The sequence below is a fragment of the Parambassis ranga genome, chromosome 17, assembly GCF_900634625.1.
Source record: "Parambassis ranga chromosome 17, fParRan2.1, whole genome shotgun sequence".
Taxonomy (NCBI): domain Eukaryota; kingdom Metazoa; phylum Chordata; class Actinopteri; family Ambassidae; genus Parambassis; species Parambassis ranga.
This window is the reverse complement of record NC_041037.1, coordinates 5,438,273-5,459,134: the sequence shown is the minus strand read 5'-3', so window position 1 is coordinate 5,459,134 and position 20,862 is coordinate 5,438,273. Positions and strand designations below refer to the sequence as shown.

General features: G+C 41.9%; 1 protein-coding gene across 18 annotated transcripts in view; it reads left to right on the top strand.

Annotated features, from left to right (window-relative positions):
- The first annotated feature begins 1,106 nt into the window (after positions 1-1,106).
- Positions 1,107-20,862, top strand: part of obscnb (obscurin, cytoskeletal calmodulin and titin-interacting RhoGEF b) — a 42,274-nt gene continuing 22,518 nt past the window's right edge. For 7 of the 18 annotated variants that reach the window (XM_028426873.1, XM_028426871.1, XM_028426868.1 and 4 more), the window contains exons 1-38: positions 1,109-1,398; positions 2,802-3,898; positions 5,024-5,293; positions 5,416-5,676; positions 5,872-6,177; positions 6,277-6,543; positions 6,649-6,755; positions 6,981-7,149; positions 7,454-7,729; positions 7,817-8,098; positions 8,318-8,593; positions 8,700-8,975; positions 9,191-9,472; positions 9,634-9,915; positions 10,067-10,345; positions 10,421-10,693; positions 10,771-11,037; positions 11,115-11,384; positions 11,476-11,742; positions 11,826-12,092; positions 12,183-12,295; positions 12,399-12,552; positions 12,640-12,801; positions 12,886-12,990; positions 13,697-13,963; positions 14,525-14,794; positions 14,875-15,141; positions 15,240-15,506; positions 15,599-15,865; positions 15,945-16,214; positions 16,289-16,558; positions 16,697-16,963; positions 18,099-18,365; positions 18,446-18,712; positions 18,865-19,131; positions 19,308-19,574; positions 19,729-19,995; positions 20,164-20,430. In XM_028426873.1, coding sequence (XP_028282674.1) covers positions 2,812-3,898; positions 5,024-5,293; positions 5,416-5,676; positions 5,872-6,177; positions 6,277-6,543; positions 6,649-6,755; positions 6,981-7,149; positions 7,454-7,729; positions 7,817-8,098; positions 8,318-8,593; positions 8,700-8,975; positions 9,191-9,472; positions 9,634-9,915; positions 10,067-10,345; positions 10,421-10,693; positions 10,771-11,037; positions 11,115-11,384; positions 11,476-11,742; positions 11,826-12,092; positions 12,183-12,295; positions 12,399-12,552; positions 12,640-12,801; positions 12,886-12,990; positions 13,697-13,963; positions 14,525-14,794; positions 14,875-15,141; positions 15,240-15,506; positions 15,599-15,865; positions 15,945-16,214; positions 16,289-16,558; positions 16,697-16,963; positions 18,099-18,365; positions 18,446-18,712; positions 18,865-19,131; positions 19,308-19,574; positions 19,729-19,995; positions 20,164-20,430 — 10,045 coding nt within the window. In that variant the 5' untranslated portion in view covers positions 1,109-1,398; positions 2,802-2,811. Of the gene's footprint in view, positions 1,399-2,801; positions 3,899-5,023; positions 5,294-5,415; positions 5,677-5,871; positions 6,178-6,276; positions 6,544-6,648; positions 6,756-6,980; positions 7,150-7,453; positions 7,730-7,816; positions 8,099-8,317; positions 8,594-8,699; positions 8,976-9,190; positions 9,473-9,633; positions 9,916-10,066; positions 10,346-10,420; positions 10,694-10,770; positions 11,038-11,114; positions 11,385-11,475; positions 11,743-11,825; positions 12,093-12,182; positions 12,296-12,398; positions 12,553-12,639; positions 12,802-12,885; positions 12,991-13,696; positions 13,964-14,524; positions 14,795-14,874; positions 15,142-15,239; positions 15,507-15,598; positions 15,866-15,944; positions 16,215-16,288; positions 16,559-16,696; positions 16,964-18,098; positions 18,366-18,445; positions 18,713-18,864; positions 19,132-19,307; positions 19,575-19,728; positions 19,996-20,163; positions 20,431-20,862 lie in introns of all 18 variants that reach the window. The other 11 variants (XM_028426854.1, XM_028426862.1, XM_028426864.1 and 8 more) reach the window with 5 other exon arrangements.

Genomic DNA, 20,862 nt, shown 5'->3' with positions numbered 1-20,862 from the left:
GCAATGAAGAAGAGACGGAAGAGAAACTGTCTGTTGCATTTAAAATCTGTGGAGCTTAAACCTGAAGAATCCTGGTTATTGTTCATTATGGAGCCAGTTTGGTAATTTTTTCACAGGAAAGATATCAGATCCCTAAATGTTGTTGGTCCAATGTGCAAATTAACTTTAACCTTTAACGTGGGTCTCACAGGAGCTCAGCTCACTAACATGCTGAGGTAAGCTGAGCCTGAATATCACCAGGTACAGATAGAGGTGGCAAGAGATTGATGTGCACATCTCACATTTACACATGCAAAGAAAGGCTAAAGAAGTTCAAGTGAAGATGGGCTTCATAATTAATCAATGATATTTCAATTGGGCACTGACTCAAATTCACACACAATAAATGATCAATAGAAATAAACGTCTGAAAGTCAAAGCTGACGCAGCTCTAACTGTAACTGCAATGCAGATGCATGCATATTTAAGTTTTATTACAACATAGATCATTTAATGGAGTTACAAATGGTGATGATTACACACATATAAACGCTTAAATCTGACATTTCTAGGCAGTTAGGATTAGATGGTCTGTAGCATTATAATAAAATGTATTTAATAATAATAATAATTTAATACATTTATTGATAATAATTTAACATTTCAGAAATGACGATACATGATTTTATTATTTTTATTAATTTTATTATGTTTGCACAAGGTAGCCTTGCATCACACATAGACGATTGTAATGCACTATTAATAATAATAATAATAATAATAGTTTTTGTGTAAATTATGACATTTATCATGCAAATTACAAAATGTATAACTTAATTCTGCTCACACTTGTCTTTTCTGGCCTGTTTCATAAAGTAATGTTCTCTGTCTGAATTGAGTCTGCAGCTGTGCAGGTTGCAGGTTTACTGTCACTGGAGGTCGGTGATATTTAGCGGGGTTGTTTACCACCTAACAGTCCGCATTGTTGGTGCGCAGCCCCGCGGAGGCCTGGCCTGTCTGTCTGCTCTCTGCTTCCAGACCTCACCAACAGGCTCCTATCTCCTATCTGCGCAGCGAATGACAAGTCTATTTTGGACAGGAGGCTGCGCCAAAACAGGCACGTCAGCTATTTGGCATCATGAGGCACCGGAGAAGAAAGAAAGAAGAAGAAGTCTAGTCAACCGCCCACCGCAGGAGACTGGGGGATGTTCCGCCATCCTGGATTTACAACCGTTTCAAGGATATTTGAGCACAAAGACGACATTATTTTATTTCTCTCTTTCTGTCAGTGAGTGTGTGTTTTTTTTTGTTTTTGTTTGTTTTGTTTTTTTTTGGCACAGCAGGGGGTCATCTAATCAAACCTGGACCTGAACTGACCATCACATGATTCCGTTTTACCTGCGTGGTTGAAGACTCAAGGTGAGGAAGTAAAGCTAGGCTCAACAATAATAGCTTTCACAACAAATAAGGCACTAATTTATTATACGCTGAATATTTATTTATTTGACTTTTGTTCAGGTTTATTAGTCGCTGTTCTTTTTTCACCTGTGCCTACCGTTGAGTTAGCTAGCTACAATCGATTAGCATCACAAGTTCCTGCTTCAGCTAACCTATACGAACTTTTTAGCCCAAATCTTCGCACTTTTTACAAACTGTAAAAAAGTAGCGAAACTTTTAAAAAGTTAAGAAGTTTTTTTTCCCAGCTGATAGAACACAGACAGCTCTAGAAGTAAAGTGAGTTTCTTTATCAAACAGCTGATGCCCCCTTTGCTTCTACAAATGGAAATGGACAGAGACGGGGCCTGACAGCTGAGGTTATTTTTGGGACAGGCAGTTCAAGCGACAAGAGGTGACAAAGCTGGTAAATGTCACTCTCTGAAAGGCACAGATCTGTTGTATTCGACCTTGTTACAGAGGGATTCATTTGTTGTGTTATTAAACTAAACTTCCACTGAGCAGGCTGCGTGGAAATTTGTGATTTCATTCATAATTGAGCAGAGCCAGGGACAGGACAGGAGCATGCTAGCTGCTGTAACTGACAGCTATAAATATACCAAATCTGAACTGTGGTTTTATGTCTATTTTCATAGCATAACATATATAGAGAGCTCACAGAGCAAACGGTCATATCTTTCAATGGGTTTGAGAGGGCTTGGACGAATATAAAGGGCAGGAAGTAATTTATGTAGGAAGTTTTCTACATGCACACAAAAGGGATTATTATATTACACTTTAATGTTTTTGCTGTTAAATTATTTCATCGGTTTCTCTTCATCTGAAATACCATTTGATGTTTGTTAAAATTGTGTTTGCCAACAGCTCTGACTACATCTGTGTCATAGTTTATTTGTAATGGTGATGAAGTATTCAGATTATATGCTGATGATGAGGTGTTCAGATTATGACCTTTACTTCAGCATTAAGAAGTGAGAATACAAATTCAGTATATGGAATTAAAAGAGCTTTTACGAAAAGTACATAAATATCAGGTCCCTCTGACTGATTTATTATTATTTTATATGACACCTCTGGATTAATAACTAAATTATCCGCGTGTACACAGCATGTTACTGTTAGTTTATACACAGACGCAGCAGATAAATCAGAGGGGCTGTCGGATGATTTATGGGATAGGAAAAAAGAAAAGGAAGCTCTAAAATGTGAGGCAGACTGGAGTAGTGGAATAGATTGTACTTGAGTAAATCTACCTAAATTGGTTGTGGCCATAAGACATTAGGTTGTTACCTATAAAAGTAGCCTTCGACAGATTAAATGTCTGTCTTCATTCTGTGTTGTAATATTTGTGTTGTCTTTGATTACAGGAACAAAAAAATGGATCAAAATTTGTTTGGCGGAGCCCCCAGGTTTCTTACCCGCCCAAAGGCATTCTCAGTGTGCGTGGGGAAGGACGCAACACTGAGCTGCACTATCGTGGGCAACCCAACCCCACTGATCACCTGGGAAAAAGAAAAGCTGAAGCTGACATCCGGGGGCCGCTTCAAGACCGTGGAGGATGGAGACGTATACCGAATGACCATCTATGACCTGACGCTGGAGGACAGCGGACAGTACATGTGCCGAGCCAAGAACAGTGTTGGGGAAGCGTATGCTGCTGTAACCCTGAAAGTGGGCCTTCCAACAGAGATGGCTCAGAGGGCTCCTGTTTTCATGTTGAAGCCTACCTCTACTCGTGTGGGTCTGGGAGGTGATGTTGTCTTCCAGTGTCGGGTGGCAGCCCACCCCGAGGCCAACTTCGACTGGGAGAAGGACGGGCGTTACCTGGGGGAGACTAACCGCATAAAAATCATTTCTGACGGCGACAGCAGCACCCTAAAGATCCAAGGCGTGCGCAACCTGGACAGCGGCACCTACACCTGCAGGGCTCAGAACTCTGTTGGCCGTGCACACGCTGCAGCAGCTCTTGTTGTAGAAGCTCAGGATTCTCGCCACCTGGCTGCAGATAAGAGCACCTCCCTCCTGTCTCACCTACAGAAGCGTAAAGAGGAAATGAAGAAGGACATCTCTATCTATCGCACTGAAGAAAGCAGCACCTCAGTGTCTTCCTCCACCACCGCCAACATAACTGATGCTTTGACCTCTCTGAGTCTGGAGCATGAGCTGAGGGCATCTGCGCTGGCGAAGCTTCCTAAAGGTGTCTTCACCCGTACCTGCACAGTGACAGAGGGCAAACACGCTAAGCTCAGCTGCTTTGTGACGGGTCACCCTAAACCTCACACTATCTGGAGGAAGGATGGCACTAACATCAGTGAAGGCCGCAGGCATGTCATTTATGAGGACCAAGCTGAGAACTTCATCCTCAAGATCCTGTATTGTAAGCAGAGCGATAATGGTCTCTACACCTGCAACGCAACCAATATGGCGGGGCAGACCTACAGTGCTGTGTTGGTTACAGTCAAAGGTAAGCCTTTACAATGGATAATTATGTCATTCATGCATGTTTTGAGTCTGCAGGGCAGAAATAAATGCATCATTTCTAGGTTTACATACATAAAACCAACAAAACCTCTCCCCCTTTGGCACTCAGACCTAGAACTCAGCCTATTCATTCATACTAAAGGGAGGAGCAAGTTCTCTGTGGAGTATTTAGCATCAGATTTATTTGCTGCTCTGGTGAATATTAATAACAGTGAGATGCTGTATGTGTTATTTACTTAAAATAAATTCTGTTCACTGTAAAATGTCAACCAGCACAGCAGTGCGCCTCATTTATGTGTTTTTTATTAGCTGTTTGGCACCAGCATCAGTGGTGTAAGTGTGAGTGTAATCACTACCATAAAGTCTCATTTAAATCTCTCAAAACGAGGTCATATTCTGGCTCACCATCTGAAGGAAGGTGTTGTGTTGCAGTTATTTTCTGCTGGTGATGAGTAGTTCACAGTTGCTAAGATGGTCACTCACTTACTGGACAACTTTGGCACATTGCTGGTGTGACTTCCCCTGGGAAGAAAATGTCCCAGAGGATGAAACTGTAGAGTTTATGTCGGTTATGAATTTTCTGAATATTGCAGTTTGTTGGTTTTGTTTTATTTTATAGGAACATTTTACTGCTGTTTTATGTAATACAAACACTAGTAAAACGTGGTACATTCTGTGTCTAAAAATGTAGGCATCCTCAGTAAAGTGCTGAGAAAATAACAGCACCTTTATTTATTTTCTGTGGAACAGAATATATGACTCTTTACCATTGTTAATGCTTAGTTCATCATGTACCCTTGCTCATGTACCCTTTCATTCAAGTAATTTATGTGAAGACACTGAATGATTTGCTCATCTTAGGGAATTGTGCCATAAATCAAATTGGAGTTCTGCATGTTTCAACACTGAAGATTCCTGGAGTTTCAGTTGCTGGCTTGGATGGATTAGATGCATGGATAGAGTGAAACTGTAACCCATGATCGTGTTGCACAGTGGAGGAAGAAAAATTAGACCTCAGTTGCAGTGGAAGCAATCAGATCATGGGTAAATGGAAATGTTCTTTATGTTGTTGAACGGTTGTTGATAGAAAGATTCTGTTATTTTTCAGAGCCCAAGGTGCCATTCAAGAGGAAGCTGCAGGATGTGGAGGTGCAGGAGAAGAGCTCAGCCACGTTGATGTGTGAGGTGCCTCTTTTTGCCACCCAGGCCAACTGGTTCATGGAGGAAACACGGCTGGAGCAAAATGCCAAATATCGTATGGATGAGGAAGGCACTCTGCGTCGTCTCACCATACACAATGTCACCACCAATGATGACGGTGTTTATATCTGTGAGATGAAAGAGGGCAGCCGCACCGTGGCAGAGCTCACTGTTCTGGGTATGGTAGAATTATTCTCTTTCTTTTGATGATTATTTTACTGCTCTCTCCAGGAACACAGGTTTCTTCTGGGAGTCACTACTGATTTCTTTTTGAAAAATCTGTTTATTTCTATCTTCCAGGCAACATCACTAAGAAACTTCCTCGGAGAACTGTGGTTCCTGTCAGTGACACTGTCATCTTCTGTGTGGAGCTGGAGCATCCCTACCCAGATGCCTTCTGGACCCGCAATGGCGAAAAGCTGAAGGAAGATTCACGTATTTCCATTGCCTGCGTGCTTAGACAGTATACACTTACAATTAGAGATTGCCAGACAGATGATTCAGGAGAAGTGGCCTTCGTGGCTGGAGACTGTAAGACGTCTACCCGATTCTCTGTCACTGGTGAGTCAAATTAACACATTTTTGATCTGCTTGTCCAACTACAGGGATGGGATTTAGGGTCAGCATTTACTGTCCTGCAGGTTCCTAGTTACCTGTCAGAGGACATGGTGTAATAGGAAAAGGCAGTGAAAAAAAACAGTGACAGAAGGTAGTCTGGTCAGATAAAACGCATCCTCTCCACTTTTTCTTCTCTAGCTGCACGGAAGCATCCGCCTGATCCCCCAGTTGAAGCTGTGGTGCAAAACAAGACCGACTCATCCATCACTATTCAGTGGTCTCCTCCTGATAGTGATCGTCCTGTGCCCATCAAAAGCTACATTGTTGAGAGGAGAAAGGTTGGTACTCAGACATGGCAGAGGTGCAATGCTGGAGAAACCGTTGTTTCAACACACATCGCTATCTGCAACTTTGCTGAGGAAGCCAGCTACCAATTCCGAATCTCTGCCATCAATGACTTTGGCCAGAGTCCCTACCTGGAGGTACCTGGAAGCTATTACCTTGGTAAGACTGATGTCTCTGATGTTTATCATTTAACAGCTGTGTTCTGTTTTTGTTTGCCCTCTTGTTTTTTTTAATGTTTTGTTGGTCTGTTCCTCTCAGAACCCACAGCAGAAGTCAGACAAGGCCTGACAAACAGCACTGCAGTCTCTGGTGAGGAGTTCTCTATTTCTGTGGAGCTCTCTGCTGCCTGTTCTGGCTTCTGGTCCATGAATGGCCGTCTCCTGCGCAGCGGAGCTGACTACCTCATCACCAGGACGAAGAACATCCACACACTGCTTATCCGTGTTGTGACCATGGAAATGGATGGAACTGAAGTCAAGTTTGTGGGTGGAGGCTCACAGAGCAGTTGCATCCTATCTGTGAAGGGTATGCATAAAAAAACGGCACTAAATTTAATCTGCATAAAAACCTTACCTGGCTTTGTGAGATGCAAATCTGTCACCAGTTCTTACCAGATGACTGTATTTTTAGCCCCTCCTGTTAGGTTCACCAACAAGTCAGATCATCCAGAGGTGGTGATTTGCAGTGCCCAAGCCTCTGCTCAGTTGACTGCTGAAGTGTCAGATTACGACGCGCAGGTTTGTCATGGAAGCATTTGGTATTTACATCTTTTACTGTTTGCTTGCACACATTCTGTCAATGTATATTAACCCGTGATGAGTGTAGTCATACATTCATAACTTTCAATAATACATTATACCAGACAGATTTTTCAAAAGAATATAAGAAATGTTTCCATTTTGGAAACCCACCCTTTGCCCTGTTTTACTGATATCCTGATACTGTGCTATTCCTTCCTTTAGGTCATTTGGATGAGGAATGGGCGTGAGGTGAAAATGGGTAAGAAGTATGAATATCTGATGACTGACCGCAAGAGGATCCTGATGGTACACAATGTCACAGAGGAAGATGTGGGCATTTATGAGTGTGTTTTAGCCAATGACCGGATGCCCATACAACTCTCCCTTAAAGGTATTTCCATCTAAATAAATGTAGCATAACCTTTAAGCAAAGATGATCTTGTACTGGGTTGAAATATGACATCTGCTAACTTACGTTTGGAGCCATCAAACAGAGGACAGAGCTGTCATCATGTTGTAAATACCAGGGTATCTCTTCCACCCGTGCTCACGCTCCTCCTAAACATGTGCTCTCCTAATGTTGGAATTTGGAGTATTTTTTATGTGTATTATGCTACTTTTTAGGACCCTAGCACAGTCATTTTCTGTAATATGTAATATGTAATGTGTAATAAAAATACCTCTTTACCTCTTAGATGAACCCGCCAAGTTTTTAAACAAAGCCAGAGGTACCATGGGTTTGTCATCGTCCCTTAAAGGAGATCTCGAGCTGAGCTGTGAGGTGTCTCCTGCCAGTGCTGTTGTTGTGTGGAGAAAAGATCAAGTGGAGATCACTGAGGACCAAAGAACTACCTTCATCTCCAAAGGGACTCAAAGGAAGCTCATCATCAAGAATGCCAAGAAAAGTGATGAAGGACATTACTCCTGTGAGACAGCAGCTGACAAAGTCACATTCCAGGTCAAGATAAAAGGTATGACCCTTGCAGAATACAGAATGCGCCCCTTATGTTGTTGTATGTCAATTTAGTAACACTAGTAACGTTTTTTTTCTCTCTCAGAAACGCAAGCCACAGCTGCCTTCTCCAACAAGGAGTCAGTCCAAAAGGAGGTGAAAGCCACACTATCCCAGAAAGCAACTCTTAGTTGCAACGTGTCAGACAGCAAAACGGAGGTGAAATGGTACAAAGATGGCAAGCTGTTAGTATCCAGTAAGACGATATACTCGGAGGTAACAGGCAATGCTCGCCAGCTGGTGATTGAAAAGGTGGAGAAGAGTGATGCTGGAGAGTACACCTGTGAAGCTGGAAGCGATAAGCTTGTCTTCAAGATATCTGTGTCAGGTAGGACTGCCTGAATGATTAAATTACATATAAAATGTTGGTACAGATTTTTGACTAAATGATGAATAATAGTAATATTGATGATGATATGTTCACATTTTTGAGAAGATTCCTTAAACAATTTGTCAGTTACATTGTTTCTAGTTCTGCATATTTCAATTATTGGTGCAATTAATATATATTAATAAACCCCTTAATTTCCATTGATATTATCCACAGAAATTAAGTCTGCCTTCTCCAACAAAGAGTCTGTTCAAAAGGAGGTAAAAGCCACTCTCTCCCAGAAAGCCAGCCTGAGCTGTGAGGTAGCTGACACCAAGACAGAAGTTAAATGGTACAAAGATGGCAAGCTGTTGACTTCCAGCAAGACAATTCATACTGAATCCAAAGGCAAGAGTCGGCAGCTGGTGATTGACAGCGTAGAGAAGAAGGATGCTGGAGAGTACCTATGTGAAGCTGGGACTGAGAAGCTGGCATTTAAGATTCATGTGACAGGTAAGAATGGCTTTTTGAAATAATAAGAGCAAATATTATATGCCTGTTTGTAAGGCTATGAATGAATAGCATCTAATGTTTTACCTTGACATTGCACCTCTGTTAGAGGCACAGTCAGCCTTCTCCAACAAGGAGTCTATCCAGAAGGAGGTGAAAGCCACTCTCTCCCAGAAAGCCACCCTGACCTGTGAGGTAGCTGACACCAAGACAGAAGTGAAATGGTACAAAGATGGCAAGCTGTTGACTTCCAGCAAGACAATTCATACTGAATCGAAAGACAAGAGTCGGCAGCTGGTGATTGACAGTGTAGAGAAGAAGGATGCTGGAGAGTACACCTGTCAGGCTGGGACTGAGAAGCTGGTGTTTAAAATACACGTGGAAGGTATGAAGAATGTGGTATTTTCTATGATTTCACTTACTGTGTAGCATTGTTACTCTATTGTGTGCTCTGTGTTTTATGGCATTTACTTTATTTACCTTCTCTCTTTTGCCCTTTTCTCTGGTTATGTTTGCCTTGTATCACACTTGATGGTATCTTTAATGTTTTGTGTAAAGATTAATTTATTACAATGATATTTTCTATTTCTGTTGCTACAGAGATCCAAATCAAGTCAGCCTTCTCCAACAAGGAGTCTATCCAGAAGGAGGTGAAAGCCACTCTCTCCCAGAAAGCCACCCTGAGCTGTGAGGTAGCTGACACCAAGACAGAAATAAAATGGTACAAAGATGGCAAGCTGTTGACTTCCAGCAAGACAATTCATACTGAATCGAAAGGCAACAGCCGGCAGCTGGTGATTGACAGTGTAGAGAAGAAGGATGCTGGAGAGTACACCTGTCAGGCTGGGACTGAGAAGCTGGTGTTTAAAATACACGTGGAAGGTATGAAGAATGTGGAATTTTCTATGACTTCACTTACTGTGTAGCATTGTTACTCTATTGTGTGCCCTGTGTTTTATGGCATTTCACACTGGGTGGTAGCTTTAATGTTTTGTGTAAAGATGAATTTATTACAGTGATATTGTCTATTTCTGATGCTACAGAGATCCAAATCAAGTCAGCCTTCTCCAACAAGGAGTCTATCCAGAAGGAGGTGAAAGCTACTCTCTCCCAGAAAGCCACCCTGAGCTGTGAGGTAGCTGACACCAAGACAGAAGTGAAATGGTACAAAGATGGCAAGCTGTTGACTTCCAGCAAGACAGTTCATACTGAATCCAAAGGCAAAAGTCGGCAGCTGGTGATAGACAGTGTAGAGAAGAAGGATGCTGGAGAGTACCTATGTGAGGCTGGAAGTGAGAAGCTGTCATTTAAAATACATGTGGAAGGTATGCAGAATGTGGTATTTTCTATGACATGACTATGTGGCATTGTTATTCAATTATGTGCCTTGTTTGTTTTAAGGCTGAAAGTTTCTGGCTGTGTGTGCGTTTCTGGTTGCCTGGTCTATCTTCACATGTACTGTTTCCATATGCTTAGCAGAAGCTCCAGCTGGCTTCTCTAACAAGGAGTCAGTAAAGAAAGAGGTGAAAGCTACACTCTCCCGAAAAGCCACTCTGAGTTGTGAGGTGTCAGATTCTAAAACAGAGGTGAAGTGGTACAAGGATGGAAAGTTGCTGACGTCCGGCAAAGGAATCCACATGGAGTCAAAGGGCAAGACTCGGGAGCTGGTGATCGAAAAAATGGACAAAAAGGATGCTGGAGAATACAGTTGTGAGGCTGGAACAGAGAAGCTGGTATTTAAGCTGCAGTTGACAGGTATGTATGGTTCAAATATAAATTTTGGATCAATATGTTCATACACAAAGCACTGAAAAATATTTTTATTTTAAGATGTAGCAGTCAAGTTCCAGAAGAAGTCTGTCAAAGACACAATTAATGTTCAAGCAAGTGAAAGCATTGTTCTAGCCACAGAGCTGACCTCAGAGAGTGGCAATGTGAAGTGGTTTAGAGACGCTGTGGAGCTCAAAGAGAGCAGCAAGTATGAAATGAAAAAAGATGGCCTTTCTCGAACCCTGATTGTGAAATCTTCAGAAACCAAAGACAGCGGAACATACTCCTGCCAAACTGCTGATGACAAACTGGAGTTTAAAGTTCAGGTTAAAGGTAGGTCACAGAAACCACTGCATAACAGACTTTCTGCTATATGTTGTTTTGATGTTTAACTCTTCCTTTTATTTCAGATTCAGCTCTGAAGTTTGTTGTCCCTTTGAAACCTACCACAGTGGAGCTGGGAGGTACACTTAGCTTGGTGTGTGAACTAAATCAAGCCTCTGGGGATGTTGTCTGGAACCATGATAATTGCGAGATTAAACCTGGAGGCAGGTATTCTGTGAAAGCAGATGGTTCTAAGCGAGTTCTCAGTGTGACTGGTATGGCTAAGGAAGATGAAGGGGAATACAGCTGTGTATGCAGAAGTGACAAAACCACTGCCAAAGTCTCATCTAAAGGTAATTAAGTATAAAAAAAGATGATGAAGAAGAAGAAGCTTTTTGTTTCACACATCTGTCTGCTTCACTTCTTTCAGCACCGAGACTAGTCAGGCTGACCACCAAACTGAACAATGTGGCTGCAATGGAAGGAAAAGATGCCATTTTCAAGTGTGCTGTCACCCCAGCAGACGCCAATGTGAAATGGTTCCACAACAATATCCCTGTCACTCCTGGGTCTAAATACAAGCTGGAACATGGAGGTGGCAGTCACTCGCTTACAATCAACACAGTCTCTCAAAAAGATGCAGGAGAGATTAGTGTTGATGCAGAAGGCAAAAGCTGCAAAGCTACCCTGCAAGTGCAACGTAAGAATACAAATTAATTTGAACAAAAATTGTATTCATGACTAAACACTGCAGTGTCCTCATGCTCTCCTACATTCTTTGTGCCCATCAGATGAGCCTGTGACATTTAAGAAGAAACTGGAAAACCTGACAGTGGAGGAGCAAAGTGAAGTGAAGATGGAAGTGGAGCTCAGTAAGAAATCAGATGAAGTCAGGTGGATGAAGAACAGTGTAGTGCTGCAACCTGAAGGACACGTGGAGATCCGGGTAGATGGAGCTAAGCAGACTCTCGTCTTCAAGAATGTGACTTATGCTGACCGTGGCATCTACTCCTGTGAAACTCTGGATGACAAGACACAGGCCAAGCTCAGTGTGGAGAGTAAGACTGGCCAGATTCAGGATAGAGTGTATTAATTCTTCTAATTCTACATGTCTCCTGTTAACCTTTCCTTCTCCCTACAGTGAGGAAGATTCAGGTGATTAAAGGTCTGACAGAGACCAAGGCCCATGAAACTGAAACAGTAACCTTAGAGGTGGAGCTCAGTCAGGCTGATGTTGAAGGGTCCTGGGCCAGAGATGGGGTGAAGTTAAAATCAGGGTCGAACTGCCAAATTACAACTCTGGGAAAGAAGCATGTCCTCACACTGTCCAGTCTCAAGAAAGAGGATGCAGGAATGATTTCCTTCCAAGCAGAGGGTGTCCATACCTCATGCAAAGTGATTATCACAGGTATGGCCTGCTTCTGCTCCTCTTAGTGCTCTCAGGGTCTTGCTGACCTGTCATTCATGTTCTGTTTACTAACTTGTTGTGATTCCTCAGAACCTCCCGCCATGATCTCCAAACCCATCATGGGCATCAGTGTTCCTGAGAAGGAGAAGGTTACCTTTGAGTGTGAAGTCTCCAGATCAAATGCAGAAGTTAAATGGTTCAAGGTGAGCGCAGATTGTCTGCGTGAGTAAAATAATAGTGTTTAAAGTATGCTGCTAATAAATATGTAAAGTTATTATCATATTTTAAAAAACAATTGATCTTCAGGATGACGTGGAACTGAAACCAGGGAAGAATTTTGGTATTCATTCATTGGGCCGAAAACGTTCTTTAATCATCAACAAGTGCACCCCTGAAGATGGAGGCACTTACATCTGTCGCACTGCTGATGATAACACCTCTGCCAAGCTCACTGTTCAAGGTAATGACTAATCATGTAATCACAAAGTAAACAAACCAGTCATGTAATGTTTTTAGTGTTTCACAGTGTATTCATTTTCTCCTGCAGCTAGAGAAGTAAAAATTGTTAAGAAGCTGGAGGACGTGGAGGTGATGGAGAAGGAGAGTGCTTCATTCGTTTGTGAAATCTCACATGATGAAGTGGAGTGCCAGTGGTACAAAGGAAACAACAAAATAAAAGCCACTGACAACATCAAGATGAGACAAGAGGGTAAAGCCACACGATCCGTCTTATTTAATTAATCGTATATTCATGCAGTTTTGAAAGATTGGAGTAAAACTGTTTTTATTCCAGGCAGAACCTATGTACTCCTGTTCAAGTCTGTTACTCCTGAAGATATGGGTGAGATTAAATTTACAGCTGAGAAGGCATCTGCAACTGCAAAACTTAAAGTGAAAGGTAAACCAATCTTGGTGCTGAAAAAAAGCAGTATTTCAGTATGCACTGTTGCATGGAATTACATAACTATTCTGTCACAATGTCTGATGTGCTTGCAAGTAGATTATTTCTGTCCACTGTGTCAGATCTCATTCTGACAGTGCATAGTTTGGTAAAATAGAAAAATCTGCTTGCAATCTGCATTCACATTGTCATTCCTCATTGAAGCCTGATGGTGAAACAAACAAAGCATCTCAACACAACAACACAACTGTATGTAGGATTATTTTCCAGGGGGCTCTTCATAGCTTGAATTTATTTATAGAGAAGGTTATTTGAGATATCCTTGGCTGTCAGCTGATCATAAGTTGTAATGTGCATCAACATGCATATGCTGCATGGTTTCTGTGTTTGTGTCTTGCTGAATGCAATCATACAAACTGATGTATAAAGAGAAATGTATGATTGCTCCAGCAAGTCACTCTGGTTTCTCCATTTAATTCCGTCATTCTTATAATTTGCTGCAACCTTTGCAAAAACGTTAAAACGTCTCTGAAAGATTTCAGCCCTATTTGCTCTGGCTTTGACGTAACACTTTCAGAGACCATTGTCTACTCTACAATGCGCTTCGACAAAGCTTTGGCAAGGACTTCGCATTAATGGCACTTAATGTTCCTTTGTGGCACAGATGATGGTACTCATTGATTAAGTGTTGTTGTTACTGTAGAGCTGCCTGTCAAGTTTGTGAAGAAGCTCAGGGATAAGATAGCGATGTATAAGCATCGTGGCCATCTTGAATGCCAAGTGTCACGTGCCAGTGCAAAGGTGAAGTGGTACAAGAGCAAGATGGAGATCAAGCCCGGCAAGAAGTACGAGGTCAAAAGCGAAGATGTGTACCGAAAGCTCACCATCAACGATGTGGATTCTGGGGATGAAGACACATATACCTGCGATGCCACTGATGACAAGACATCCTGTAAACTGCTTGTGGAAGGTAACACGGTGGATGATGACATAGGTTGATTATAGATTTAGTACTGGTGTAAGCACATACTGTTATCACAAAACAAGCCATCAGACTTCTGTTCAATGAGGTATTTGTCTGTCATTTTAGCTATCTAAAATATTATACTAATAGAAATTTGAGAGCTTCGTTTCTGCTTCTGTAACAGATTACTGATTGGTACTAAAAATAAACAACTGATTGTTGTTTATTGGTACTTTCTTAAATGTAAATGTTTTTCCTAAAATGTAGTCAATTTAAGCAATTAATTAACAAAACTTAATTTCCGCTATAACTGGAGTAGTTTTGTGACGGTACTTCAGCACATGAAAGTACCACAAATGTCTAAATGCTTTAAAAAATAGCAGAGGGTTCAGCTTGCCTGTGTAACTCATCTGATGTGTTTAGTAGTATAATTTTACTTAATCACTCATTACTAATAGTAGGTTGACATAATAGTAAGTGTCCGGCAGTTTTATGACAACGCTTGTACTTCCTGTAGTGAAATTTTCTGTTTGTGACTAAGTTGTTCTTTTGTCATGATCCCTCCAGAGCAGTCCATCAGCATTGTGCGGGAGCTGAGTGCAGTGGAAGTAACAGAACCTTTTGCAGCTGTTTTTGAAGTTGAAATCAGCATGGAACTGGTGAAACCTCCTATATGGACTTTGAACGGGGTTGCTGTGCAGGAGAGCGCTGATGTTGAGATGGAGAAAGAAGGCACTATGCATCGTCTCACTTTCAAAAAGACCAAAGCAGCGATGACAGGTCCTGTGCAGTTTACTGCTGGGAAGAGCAAATCTTTTGCTGAGCTCACAGTCAAAGGTAAATGTTTTGAAAATGCATGGTCAAAATTACTTTAATTTTGTTTAACTGGTTAGTCACATAATATTCTTTACATTCAGAGCGTCCACTGGAGATTGCAGAGCCCATCAAAGATGTGAAGGCAAAAGAAAAGAGCTCAGCCATACTCTCCTGCAAATTTTCTGCCTCACCCAAAGAGGTTAATTGGTTCAAAGGTCAGGCACCTTTAAAAGCATCAGACAAGTACAACATGAAGCAAGATGCAACAAGGGCCCAGCTTACCATTCAAAGGTTGACAGAGGAGGACAGTGGAGAGTACCGCTGTCAGTCTGGACCCGCAGAGACCAAAGGCACACTTACTGTTGAAGGTACTGTATGCACTAGAAGATTTACACATAAAGAAACTGTTAAGAATTGTAATTAATTGATCTTTAAACTAAACAACTGTCTTGATTCGTCTGCCTAGTGCGTGACATTCAGATCACCAAACACTTGGCTGACGTAGAAGTTGATGAAGACAGTGATGCAATGTTCACCTGTGAGATCAACTATCCAGATGAAGAAGTGCAGTGGCTTCTGAATGACAAGGTGCTCTTCACTAATGAAGTCAACACCATCTTTCATGAGGGGAAGAGTCACAAGCTCACACTGAAGAACCTGGCACCTCAGGATGGAGGAACTATTACCTTCCAAGTACGGAAGCTGAAAGAGTCTGTCACGCTAAAGGTTAAAGGTGGGAGCTATCAGTCTATATATTTTCATATACGTACTCTTTTTGTTGAAAGGAATATTCTCTTCATGTTTACTTTCTTAATATCTCTGCAGAAAAGCGTGCTGTGTTCCTCAAGTCTTTGGATGATGTCATTGGAGAAGAGAAAGGCATGATAACTCTGGCATGTGAGGCATCCAAGCCAAGGGTTTCCCCCACATGGAGAAAAGAAGGCAAAGTCTTAAAAGGTGGACCAAAATATGAGCTCCTCCACACAGGCAAGTCTTTGGGGCTGATCATTAAGGATGTCACCAAAGAAGATGCTGGAGAGTACAGTTGTGATCTGGGCACTGAGGTTTCTAAGTCAAAGGTCACTGTCAGAGGTTGGTATTTTTTACAATTTTGTATTACACTTATGACATAAGTGTAGTTAAATAATACACTTCATGCTTTCTACTCCAGAAATTGGTATTGGAATCACTAAATGGTTGAAATCAGCCGAGGTGAATGAGGGAGAAACATGCAGCTTTGAGTGCATCCTGTCTCGTGAGAGTACAGATGAATGTTCCTGGACCGTTAATGGCCAAACAGTCACAAACGGTGGACGCTTTAAGATTTCCACTAAAGGACGCAAGTACATGCTAACTATAAAGGATGTCACCCCTGCTGATTCTGGCGAGGTGGTCTTCAACATTAAAGACCTGAGCTCTAAAACAACCTTAACAGTTGAAGGTAAGCTACACATCAGTCTTTAAAATATCATGAGGAATGTGCTAAAGTAAATATTTTATCATCCGTTTTTGCAGGGAAAGCCTCATCAGTTGCAAAAGAACTGCAGAATGTTTGTGCTGTTCAAGGCGAAGATGCTGTTTTTACCTGTGAGGTGACACAGGCTAGTTTCACTGTAAATTGGTCCAAGGAAGGCAAAGCCATCAAAAAGAGTCAGAAGTATGAAATCAGCCAACAGGATAAGGTCATGAAGCTGACTATCCATAATGTGTCTGCTCAAGACTCTGGAGAGTACAGCTGTGAAGTTGTTGGAGGTGCGACCACCAAAGCCAAGCTGGAAATCAAGGGTAAGACTCATAAATCCATTTTACTGAACCGTCTTTAAAGTATTTAATAAAACTTTAGTGTTTAGGCAGACATGTAATGGGAGGAATTTTGCTTTGTCTTCCAGCAACATAACTGTGTTCAATATTTGCTTTTCACAGACCCAATCCATAAATTCACCAAAGCACTGAAGGATAGCGAAGCAGATGAGAAGAGCTCTGTGACCTTGCAGTGTGAGACAGAACAAAGCCCATCCACTGTAATATGGCTTAAAGGTCACACAGAGTTAAAGCCTGGAGGTCGATATGAGATGTCTCAGAAGGAAGGGATCTTGACTCTCACTATCAAACAGCTGGAGGAGAAAGATACTGATATCTACACCTGTGATGTGGGCACTGCCAAGAGTATGGCAAAGTTGACCATTAAAGGTAAGAACTTATGCATGTATAAGACTGACTTCCATAAAAATATACACATAGCTACACAAAATGAGCACAATAATGGTTTGCTTGTTTGAGAATGTCATGTTCATGTAGCTCATGTAGTTCTTGGAGAGTGAAACAGGTTCTCTGTTGTTGCTGGATCAGAACATGTGTACATCATCCCTTGTTTTCAAACCACCCATTACCAGGCAGTTACTAATAATCTACAGTGTAGATTTGTCATCCAAGTTTCAGAGGTGGGATACATAAAATTGCTGGCTTCATCAGTTTGATAAAGTGGTGGCTTTCAGTGTTGGTTGGTCTCAGAAAGAGCTGTGGTTTGTGCGCGTTTTTTTGCCAGATCCATAAGATTGGATGTTGCTTCGAGCATCTTGCATGTCCTTAAATACCGTCTTGATCAGCATGACATGTGCTTATTTTTCTGAGCTCTGCTCCTGGCTGTGAAGCTGTTTTTCATTGAAGTTCAAGTCCATGTCGCCTGTGCAGGTCCTTTGATGCCTGAACTTCTTTCTTGTTTGTTTATTAGTTGTATTATTGCGGTTGCCTGTTAATGCTTGTTAAAACGGCTGCGTTCTCTTCAGACCCATGCCATGTTGAAAGTGATATGTCAGTCTTATTAGGTCCAACCTGCATTGTATGGATGATAGGTGATGACCTTTCCCTGTTTAGAGATGGTTGTTCCAGTTAAATGGCTTCCTTTACTCCTTATTTAAATCATTAGTCTTCTCTGGTCAAAACGGATGCATTTTTGTTGTCAAATAAGTGTCAGCTGTTGCTCCACGATCAGTGGATTGATTTTAGTTTGTGTGTGATACCGCTTTGTTACATGTTCAATGTCATTTGTGTCCTTGTTGCACATCCACAAACGGAATGTTTCGATTAGCATGTGCTAATGTTTCTAAGTTACTTGTACTTGAGTATATTATCTTGTTATACATTCGTGAGATGTTAGAGTTTGCATGTGGATTGCGTGCACTATTGTATGCATCATCAACAGTAACATCAGCCCAACTATGTCTAATTTCGGACTTCTGGAGCACCTCAACTCATCCATTATCCTCTCCTCTAATCAAGTGCAACCCTGTGTCATGTTATCAAGTCCTTGTTCATTGTATTTTAGCCGAGCCTGCCAGTTTCAATGAGAAGCTCAAAAACCAGGACAAAAAAGAAGGGGAGTCGGTGACACTTCGCTGTGAGTTATCGAAGTCTGCAACCGACATTCAGTGGACGAAAGGTGCTGAAGTTCTCAAACCAGGAGAAAAGTTTGACATGAAGCAGGAGAAGACCTCTTGTGTTCTTCAGATAAAGAATTTGAAGGTGGAAGATAGTGGAGAGTATTCTTGTGTGTGCGGAGCCCAGAAGACCACTGCAACCTTAAAAGTCAACGGTATGATTTCAGGGTGCAAAGTTTTTTTAAACAACCAATTACACCTAAGTATGAGAAGTAATGAAAACTTGCTTGTGCAGCATTGCCCCCAACATTCAAACAGAAGTTGGAGAGCCAGGAGTCTGAGGAGGGAGTTGACATTACTCTGCGCTGTGAGCTCTCTAAACCTGGAGTCCAGGTGGAGTGGAAGAAGGGCACACAGGTCCTGAAGTCTGGAGACAAGTACCAGATGAAGCAGAAGGCCTCTGTGAATGAACTTGTGATCAACAAGGTGGTACCAGAAGACAGTGGAGATTATAGTTGTGTGTGCGGAGATGAGAAGACCACAACCGCCCTCAAGATAAAGGGTAGGAGGAAGAGCATCTTCTCTGTTGTAAAGTTCTCTTTAAATGCTGCATGTCATTGTGGATTAGAGTTTCTCTGTTTGTTGCTTCTTTATATGTATCTTTATATTAATGTGTTGGCTGACCACTGGTTACTAACAAACTAATAAACTCAGCCCAACCAGTGACCTTCAAACAGAAGTTGGAGAGCCAGCAGTCTGAGGAGGGAGTGGACATTACTCTGCGCTGTGAGCTCACTAAACCTGGAGTCCCAGTAGAGTGGAAGAAGGGAACACAGGTCCTGAAGTCCGGAGAGAAGTACCAGATGAAGCAGGCAGCCTGTATGAATGAACTTGTGATCAACAAGGTGGTGCCAGATGACAGCGGAGACTACAGCTGTGTGTGTGGAGACCAGAAGACCACAGCCAGCCTGAACATAAAGGGTAGGAAGAAGATTTTAAGCTACCTGTATATAACGATCAAAATGTACATACTGTATCTGCATGTCGACAGGGACTGGAAACTGTCAGTATTTGTCTGTTGTATTCTTGGATTGTTTGGTGGCATTTATTTTGTTTGTCAAAGCATGTCACTGACTAATGAACTAATAAATGCTCAGCCCTGCCAGTGACGTTCAAGCAGAAGTTGGAAAACCAGCAGGCCGAGGAGGGAACCAGCATCACTCTGCGCTGTGAGCTCTCTAAAGCTGGAGTCTCAGTGGAGTGGAAGAAGGGAACACAGGTCCTGAAGTCTGGAGACAAGTACCAGATGAACCAGAAGGCCTCTGTGAATGAACTTGTGATCCACAAGGTGGTGCCAGAAGACAGTGGAGACTACAGTTGTGTGTGTGGAGACCAAAAGACCACAGCTACCCTGAACATAAAGGGTAGGGAGATTTTCAGAGTTAGTCGGTTTTCAGTGGTTAGAGCAACAGAAGTCAAGATTTGTGAAATTCCATGTCATTAAGGATGGCAGTTTTTTATATGTATCTTTTATGCTATGAACTGCCAGTGATTACTAACAAACTAATACATGCTCAGCCCAACCAGCGACCTTCAAGCAGAAGTTGGAGAGCCAGGAGGCTGAGGAGGGAAACAGCATCACTCTGCACTGTGAGCTCTCTAAACCTGGAGTCTCAGTGGAGTGGAAGAAGGGAACACACGTCCTGAAGTCTGGAGACAAGTACCAGATGAAGCAGAAGGCCTCTGTGAATGAACTTGTGATCAACAAAGTGGTGCCAGAAGACAGTGGAGACTACAGCTGTGTGTGTGGAGACCAGAAGTCCACAGCTAGCGTGAAGATAAAGGGTAGGACGAAGTTTTTTTTTCAAACAAATCTTATGTAGGTATTTAAGCTTCTTTATTGTGGAGTTTACATGTCATTTGGAGGAGCATACTGGCAGTGTTTGTCTTTCCATTTTTATTGAAATATGTCATGGCATGTCACTGACTACTAATCAACTAATAAATGCTCAGCCCAACCAGTGACATTCAAACAGAAGTTGGAAAACCAGCAGGCTGAGGAGGGAAACAGCATCACTCTGCGCTGTGAGCTCTCTAAAGCTGGAGTCCAGGTGGAGTGGAAGAAGGGAACACAGGTCCTGAAGTCTGGAGACAAGTACCAGATGAAGCAGAAGGCCTCTGTGAATGAACTTGTGATCAAAGAGGTGTTGCCGGAAGACAGCGGAGACTACAGCTGTGTGTGTGGAGACCAGACAACTACAGCCACCCTAAACATAAAGGGTAGGAGAATTTGTGATTTAACCACCTACACTATATTATTGTTTTTAATACAGTAATATTACTTATGTTGTAACATGTTTGTCAACTGTCAATTTACTGTTTAGGAGGAATACATGTTTTTGTGTCTTTTTGTGTCTTTGTTTAACATTATCATTAGAGTTTTTTTCTCACACTGTAATGTGTGAACAGGTTGAAGGTCCTCATCTTGATTACTTTTCTGCAACTCCTCTGAAACTCTTTCACTGTGACAGATTTCTTTTTGCTTTTCTTGAGATGATTTCTCCTCACTTCTCAGACTTCTAAGGCTTCTTCTTGGCTTTGCACAGTCATTGTAACTCGCGTTGCTTATTTGAGCTTGTGTGAATGTCTGTTTTTGCTAGTGTTGGCCACAGACAAACGGCTGTATGGATGGTCGTCTGTAAAAGTTGTTGT